At 35.9% G+C, this 9,403-nt stretch overlaps 1 protein-coding gene across 1 annotated transcript in view; it reads left to right on the top strand.

The window, feature by feature from the left end:
• Positions 1-9,123, top strand: part of LOC115217925 (metabotropic glutamate receptor 4-like) — a 133,846-nt gene extending 124,723 nt beyond the window's left edge. The window contains exons 7-8 of the mRNA XM_036508016.1: positions 4,120-4,904; positions 8,581-9,123. Of these exons, the coding sequence (XP_036363909.1) occupies positions 4,120-4,904; positions 8,581-8,744 (949 nt within the window). The 3' untranslated portion in view covers positions 8,745-9,123. The remainder of the gene's footprint in view (positions 1-4,119; positions 4,905-8,580) is intronic.
• Positions 9,124-9,403: the final 280 nt, after the last annotated feature.

Raw genomic sequence — 9,403 nt, 5'->3', positions numbered from 1 at the left:
AATACGATTACACTTGGGAGGTTTTGTATAGATATAACTTCATTATTCTCTTTGCAAACTTTTCCTGTGTATCTCGACTGAAGCGGACACAGTATGAAACATTAGTTACTGAACATCGAATAGACTAAACGCTTGAGAAACGAGTTTTCTCCATATTCAATAATACTATATAGTGAACTATGAAAGTAAAAGTCCTAACCGCTTGTCATTCATATAAAATAATCATAAGCCCTTTCTCAAGACCTCTTCATTAGAAGGAAGCCGTGTGTATTCATGCTGACAGCTCGTTCGTTCATTCATAATGCAGATTCCGAAATTAACAATTGGAACCTCATCCAAGAAATGCTTGAATTCGTTTTCTTTATCTTCGGAGTGTGTATAAATATAATTTGCAGAAACTATTTTTCAATAACGGTAATATTCACATGCATCTTCTGCTAGATAAGGAGATTCGATCCTATACAATTCTGTGAGTTTCTTTGTCTCTTCCATTCAATCGGTGGCAACGTTTATCGTGAGTAACAAATAAGCCACCGTGTAGACACATTATTGATATTTAAAGTGTTATATTGGACAGCGGTCGAATATGCAGGGCACTGCTCTGTTGCTGTTGATTATCAAGGCCTGCAATACACTAGAATTTCATAGAATAGAGTTAATCTCATTCTTAGAGTTTGCTCTAAGGTTTCTTTGCCAGTTTTCAAAGGTACTTTCCACAGTAATTTTCCCAGGAAATTACTATTAATGAAATCTAATGTTACGAATGAAAAGTTATTTATGTGAACACAATAAGAATTTCTAGATGTCGTTACTTGTCTATTGTGTGTATTGGTTATTATTATATTTGCCAACAGGAATTTAATTTCAATTTGGTATTAAGGATATAAGTGAGAACCAATCAATGACCTACGCATTTACGAATACTTATAAGACGGCAAATATAATATAACACGGTAAATAGCTCATTGATACCACGAGGCGTGTCCTATAGAAGTGAACGAAAGGGCCAATTACAATGTGTATATGCACGTATATATATATATATATATATATACGTGCATATACTCACATATATGTATGTGTGTGTGCGTATGTGCAATGCTATTAACTTCTCTCGTATATTTCTTTCATTACTTTTTACTCGCGGCTTATATGATCGCAAACTTAACTGGAACTATGCTTACTGAACGAAAGCGAATATAAATATACATGAACCGCAGTTGCTGTTCATAAGCCGCCATTGCTGTACTTTCACTAAATATTCATTATTTTTTGTGTAATAAACGGATATTCTTTGCTACTATACAATAGACAAGAAGTAAAATTAACAATCAGTTTCTGATGAAATTTTCCATATCAATACTCATAGTATAAGCTGGCCTGATGAGTATGCGTCTTCTTTTAGAATGCAAATCTCAATACCTTGACACTGCATAAGCGGTTTAGTGCCCAAGAATATTTTATGCAAGTCCGGTACACCACAAACACCACAAACCAACAGCGGAATAGATACAATATATACTAACATTCATATATGTATATATACATAATAAAACAGGCAAGCAACATGCAACGGCTCAAATTATGACATACTTATACAGCTTTTAGAGAAAATAAATGCTTAAAGGAGTATAAATCGCTGAAGGTTATTAAAGGTTGCATTATGGATGTTCTTAATAAACCAGTTAACACATTTACGCAGTGCTGTTTTAAGTCAAGCACACATTAGGTAGTTGCTCAGGAGCCTCACAGACTTAAGGTTCCAGTTATGATCTACGAACGACGTGCCTCGTTGTCAAGAAGTAAATGTTATAGGACCTAGTGCATCGATTTGCCGCGGGCATATACTGCCACTAAATTTCCCCTGGATTTAGGGATCGCACAACATGAGCACTAACCGTTTACAAGTTATTACATTACGTCCTTTTGACATCGCAATACATATACACAAACACACAGGCATGTCTGTGTAGTTAAGATAGCCCTTTTGCAATCAAATGTTTACGGATTCAGTTCTAATGTGCAGCACCTTGGCCAAGAGTCTCTTACTATAGCCCTGAGGTGACCGCTGTCATATGTTTGATCGGAAACTGCGTAAAAACCTGTGGACCATATAATACAAACATACATATGTGTATATATATATATATATATATATATATATATATATATAATTAGCACGAAGCATAAGGGTGCGCGAAGCATCATCCTGTTTAGAAATAGGAGTTAGAGTTCCAAACCAACCGCCGATAAGCACCAACATAACAGAAAATACCACTAAGCGAGGGAATGGATAAAGAATTAAGAAATTAACAATCATACTGTTAAAGATTATACCATTGAGGTGCTCATATACCTAGTTTCAGGTGCTGATCCAATGGGCCTCGACTTTCATCAGTATGAGCTATTAAAGGGAAAATTCTAAATCCACCACGTTATATATCTATCAATGTTCTGGTTTGCTTTGCTCCAAAAATATTCACTACAGATAACATTAACAATAGTAATTTCTTATTTCGAATGTAAGCATTCTAATATTTGGTCAGAAATATATTTGTATCATATGTACTGACATATGATACAAATATATTTCTGAGCAAATATTCGAATGCTTACATTCGAAATAAGATATTACTATTGTTAATGTTATCTGCAGTGAATATCTTTAATTGATGATATTCACAACAATAATATAGGCGGTTCCAAGTTTAATAGCATTACATAGCTATAAAATTCAAAATTAGCATGAAGCACAAAGTTGCGCGAAATAAATTAGCACGGGTGAACTGGTTTTGGCGCAAAACAAAACAGAACGCTAATGGACTTAGAACGTAGCGGATTTAGAATTTTTTCTTCAGTAATTCATACTGATGGAGGTTGAGGTCCATTGAGCCAGCACCTGAAACCATGGTACATTAGCATCTGAATGGTATAACTTTTAGTGGTATGCTTTTCAATTTTTTCTGTTATTTTGTTATTTTGTTATTTTCTGTTATTATTTTGGCGCTTTTCGGCGGTTGAACTATGACTTTAACTGCTATTTCTAAACAGTTTGATGCTTCGCGCATCCCTGTACTTGGTGCCAACTTTTAATTTTATAGCTATATAATGCTATAAAATCTGGTACTATCTATATTACTCTTGTTAATATCATCAATTGAAAATATTCACTACAGTTAATATTAACAATAGTAATATCTTATTTCGAATATGAGCATTCGAATATTTGTTTTGATATAAATATATATATATAATATATATATATATATATATATATATATATATATATATATATATAATATATAATGTAAGTATGCGTGTTTGTCTGTCAGTGTGTGTGTGTGTGTGTTTGTACATTTGTGCATACGTGTATGTGTCTGTTTGCATATATTCTCTCACTCTCTCTATCATTCTCTCTCTATATATGCCTGTGTGTATATGTATATATATGTGTGGATATATATATATATGCGTATATGTGTGTGAATATATATATATATATATATATATGATATATATATATGTGTGTATGAGTGTGTGTGTGGGGGGTATGTTATCATTATCATCATTATTATTAACAATCAAATTTAGCCAGTCGGCAGATTTGTTACAGTGCCGGGCATAAGACTTTCTGACATTCCTTTCGGCTTTTACCGACCAGAGTGCAAATTCCGCCTTTCGTTCCTCTGAAATACATATATGTGTGTGTGTATACATACACACACACATACTCACACACACACACACACACACACATACATATATATATATATATATATATACATCCATCCATCTATCCATCCGTCCATACATACATACATACATACGTGGGTGCATATTCTATTCTCGTAATATTTTATTCTCGTAACATCTGATATAAACAAAATATGCCCGGCGTTATCTCCACATGCCTTTCATGGTCCACCGAGGATTATTAAGATAATGGTAATACTTTCTTATCAATACCCTGAAAAGTACGATAGGCACAACCGCGTATCTCTATGTTTAAATAATGTGATAATTTCATTCTTGTCAATAAATGCTACGATCGAATCAGTACCTTCGGTAGATTTCTGAAAGCATCCTTAATATCAAATCATTATTTTCTTCTATTTTCAGATATAGTGCAACACCAGTGGTGAAAGCATCAGGGCGAGAGCTCAGTTTCGTCTTACTGATTGGCATTTTCATGTGTTATTGTATGACCTTCCTTGTAGTGGCAAAACCAAATGCCTTTACATGTGGTTCACAGCAGTTTGGAATCGGTTTATGTTTTGCCATAACGTACGCCGCAATATTAACCAAGACAAATCGAATAGCACGGATCTTCCGTGCCGGTAAGCGCACCGCAAAACGGCCTAAGTTCATTAGTCCAAGATCTCAACTATTTATTTGTGGTTCACTAGTATCACTGCAGCTAGCAATTGGTGTTATTTGGCTACTTATGAGCCCACCTAAAGCAATTCCATTCTATGCCAATCGTAATGACCACCAACTTATATGTAAGGCGGCTCAAGGTTTTTCCTATATGATTGGCTTTAGCTACCCTATAATTTTAGTCAATATCTGCACAGTTTACGCTGTGCTAACGAGGAAAATACCAGAAGCGTTTAATGAATCAAAATATATAGGATTCACAATGTACACAACTTTTATTATATGGCTCGCATTTGTACCAATATATTTTACAACAGCACACAATATCGAAGTCAGAATGGCTACCATGTGCTTCTCAATCAGCCTGAGCGCTACAGTCGCATTGGTTTGTATGTTCACTCCGAAATTATACATTATTTTACTTCATCCTGAAAAAAATGTACGTCAGTCAATGATGACGTCCAAAGTATTGATTGCCAAAACAAATTCTTCTGCAATTAGAGTGGACTCCGGTACACAATCAGATGGTATGTATAATTATTTAAAATTCTCGCTCTTTTTTTGTTTAAAAAAAATTGTTTTTTATTAAGGCAGTGAGATGACAGAAACGTAAACACGCCGGACAAATTGCTTAGCAGCATTTCATCTGTCTTTCAATTCCGAATTTAGATTCAGCCGAGATCGACTTTGTCTTACACCCTTCGGAGTTCGTAGTATTAACTTCAAATCTTGGCACAAGGGCAGTAAGTTTAAGGAAGGAAATTAGTCGATTGCATCGACACCGTTACTCAACTGGTACTTATTTTATCGATCCCGAAAGTTTGCAAGGCAAAGTCGACCTCGGCGAAATTTGAACTGAGAATATAAAGGCGGACGAAATCCCGTTAAGCGTGTTGCCCTTCCTGTCAACGATTCTGCTAGGTCGCCACCTTCCCAGGGTTGGTATTATTAGTACTGGTCAAGCACTGGAGTCAATGCAATCAACTCTATCACCCCTCAAATTTGCTGACTTTCTACCAAATTAATGAAGGTTTATTGATTTGCATATAAGTGTGTTGCAATGGCGGGACTGTTTGAACTTGTAAGGAAATTCCTTATGCTAACTGTCCTGATTATTTATCTTCTCACTTCATATCTCTCCGTAGGCAGCTTTCTTTTCTATCTCTATGGTGTCACTAAAACGAACTCTCCGTAAAACACTAGGATCAACCTTTCTGTTACCTACAAAATTGCTGACCTTGTGCTTAAACTAGAAATCATTGGTGGGTTCCATTTTTTGCACAAGGGGAGAAATTTCGGCGGAAGGAGCAAACCTATGACATCGGTCCCAGTACACAACTGGTACTTATATTTGTCGATCCTGATATGACGAATTTGAGTTCAGAATGTAAAAACAGGAGAAATGCTTCTAAGAAACCATTATTAATTCGTTTATTTACTTTTATCTAAGTCCCCGCAAAAGGTTACAGTATGGTATTTATTTTGGCTCTTTATGTTTTCATTTCAAATCGCGCTTAAGTCAACATTGCTTTATTATAGATCTGAGTTCGATAAAATAGATACTTTTTAAATACAGTCCCCAAACGTTGTGGTTGGAAAGCAAATGTCTTCCATTTTAGCCTCTGACCAACCGAAGCCTTTCGAGTACATATTGTAAACGGAAACTGTGAGAAGCCCGTCATATATATATATATATATATACATATGTATGCATGTATGTATGTATATCTGCCTTTGTCTTTGTGTTTGTCTTCACCACCGCTTGACATCTGGAGTTGGTTTGATCACGTCCCTGTTATATAGCGATTCGTGAAAATTAAATTAACCGAAAATTAAATTAGAACTGTACTCGATTCGTTCGACTAAAACGCGTCATGGTGGAGCCCCAGTATGGCCGCCATCCTATGACTGGAAGAAGTAAAAAATAAAGGATACAGGCTTCCACACAAATTCCGGCTACCAAATTCACTCACAAAGCTTGTCCCAAGGCTATTGTAGAGAACACTTACCCTAGGTGCCCAAATCACATGGTTGCGTCGCAAGACGAATTACTAAACCCTACACTCATGTCTGCGCACATAAATATCAGACATAGAATGTATAACCTTCTTAAATTACCAGTTTTATTCACTTCAAAGTGCTACTTAACGTGCAGTCTACCTGGCCATTTACAATTTACAGTGGCGTGTAACCCTATCCCTAACACTAACTCTAACCCTAATCCTAAGACATATTCTAACAATAAACCCTAACACTAAACCTATGACTATTAGACTATTAGTTTAGCATATCTATTCAGTTAAATGTGCTACTTTAGTGTGTCATCTAACCCTGACCCTAGCTCTTACTCTAGCCCTAATCCTAAACTTTATCCTAAATCTAACCCCAGTTTTAAAGCATAACCCTAAGCTCCAATCACAACTCTAACCCCAGGCCCTAGCAAGTAATACTCAGCCTTAACTATAAGCCCTAAAACTAAACACTATACCCTAAGCTCTGACTCTAACCCTAAAACTAAACCAAATCTTAATCTAGTTCAAGTCATTTCACAGCGTAAACTACGTATAATGCAATAGACCACACGCTAATATAGAATCCCTTTAAATCCACAATTCTTTCAAATCCTGACATTACATTCATTATAACCTGGTGAATAAAATAAAATGCCCATCAAGTACATGAGTACGTTTCATCGATTATATCCTTCACCAAAATACATGGCCTTGTTCCAGAGATAGAAAATCAATACATGAGTCCTCGTCTCTGATTTCAATGTTTTAGCTTTATTCTGTCGCATGTAAATACGATAAACTAATTATAGTTTGAAGAAAGTTAATTAAATTGACATTTAAATATAGGAACGTAATCGATGAAAATAAATCAAAGCGTGATTTCTTTAGTTCTGAAGTACACCATAAGTTTGATAATTGTACAGATAAGGCCCCTCCTCCTCCTCCTCCACCACCTTCTTCTTCTTCTTCTTCTCTTCTTCTTCTTCTTCTCCTTCTTCTTCTTCTTCTTCTTCTTCTTCTCCTTCCCCTCCTCCTTCTCCTTCTTCTTATTCTTCTTATTCTTCCCCTCCCCCTCCTCCTCATCCTCCTTCTTCTTCTTTCCCTCCTCCTCCTCCTTCTTCTTGGTTAATGTCTTACCGCATATTTCCCGCTTTCTTCCATTCTGAGTTCAAATCGCGCCATGACCCACTTTCCTCAGAGACTTAACCAGCCACCCGGTTCAACACCACCTTGTGTGTCTTTACGTGATTCCATTCTGCTGCAATCACTCAACACAAGTCTCTGTTTTCAGCAAATATTTTCTTTTTTCCCGGTAGGATTGGAATGGCATTCTCTACAGATAATAAGAGTGGAAAAAGTCTAGAAGGAATTGAGGTGGGGAGGGTAACTTTATGGGGGGGCTAATGAAAATGAAAGACCAGTTCATCAGATTTACAATGAAGGATCTGAGAGAGCAGACAAACCTAATTCGAACCAAACTACTCGAACTTAAGAAAAGAATGAAATATTGAATAGAGTAAGTCAAGATTTTTTGATAGAAGGAAAGCGTGATCAAAGCTGGAACGCCTTGCGGTGTTAAACCGCCATTATGATTAATCTGGTTCTAAACAACAAAAATGATGATAATTATATTCTTATTCGTATAGGCGTAGGAGTGGCTGTGTGGTAAGCATTTGCTTACCAACCACATGGTTCCTGGTTCAGTTCCACTGCGTGGTAGCTTGGGCAAGTGTCTTCCACTATAGCCACGGGCTGACCAAAGCCTTGTGAGTGGATTTGGTAGCCGGAAATTGAAAGAAGCCCGTCGTTTATATGTATTTACATATGTGTGTATGTGTATGTGTGGGTGTGTGTGTGTCAGCCCAACATCGCTCGACTAAAGGCAGTGCTCCAGCATGGCCGCAGTCAAATGACTGAAACAAGTAAAAAAGCGTAAAGAGTATATATTTTCAATAGGGTGCAAATCTAAAAGCAAGGTTTACAAGGAACGGATATTTTCTCATGTTCTTCTGGTCAATTTATTTTTTTTTTGGTTGAGACAATGCTTCTTAGACTTTTGCAATAAGTGGGGTAATAAAAAGAGTGACAGCATCCTCAAAATTTTCTCGATCAATGATGTTTGCCTCGTACCGATTTGACTAAACAGTCTATATATGTTTTAAAGCTGTTTTTTTTCTCTTCCTTTTCTCAGAGGTAGAAATGACGCAGCGTCTGAAGCGTTCCAGCTCATTCAGCAGTCTCTACAGCCGATCAACAAATGCTACACAGACACAAAGTTTTAACGGACACAGTGTTAGTACACAAACTTTAGATAGTCTTGGAAATGAGTTTGACGATCATGATGTTGAACTGTAATAACTGTGGCTTCCTGAAACATGTGTATGTTTTACGTTCTGAAATTGAAGGAGGTAAATTAAATAAAAGTATATGAAATATAAATTCTATGAGAATCCCAATAACATTACAACACCATCAATCGCAACCATCGATCACAGTGAACGTATTGGCGGTGTCTTCACAAAAATAACAAGAACGAGGAATATTAGGTAGTCAGATGAATGACATATCACCACCATCACATTCGAAATCCTCGCTACGACAAAATACGTGGATATCTCAAAAACCATTGTATGTCTGTGACACGAATACCAACGACAGCAGCAATAAATGAGAAACATAAAAATACAACGGTAACAGAAAATAAGAATGATAACAACAATAACAATAACAACAACAAAAAAACAAAAACAAACATCGCAACAATGATAACAACAACAACAATAATAATAATAATAATAATGATGACAATACAATCAGAAAAAGGAGAGCAACACAATCAGAATCAATAATATATTCATCAAATAAAAGGTTGTAAACTGCTGAAAGATTCAGCAATAAACAAAATGTCAAAAATCAAAACAACATTGACAGCAAAAAAACTGTGTTTAAATCATTTAATCGAAATGAATATTTTTCCTTTTCCAAATTTTTTTTCATCTTGAGAACATCATTTG

Source organism: Octopus sinensis, linkage group LG12 (genome assembly GCF_006345805.1).
Source record: "Octopus sinensis linkage group LG12, ASM634580v1, whole genome shotgun sequence".
Lineage (NCBI taxonomy): Eukaryota > Metazoa > Mollusca > Cephalopoda > Octopoda > Octopodidae > Octopus > Octopus sinensis.
Note: the sequence above shows the minus strand (reverse complement) of the source record. Positions and strands in the feature narration are given on the sequence as shown.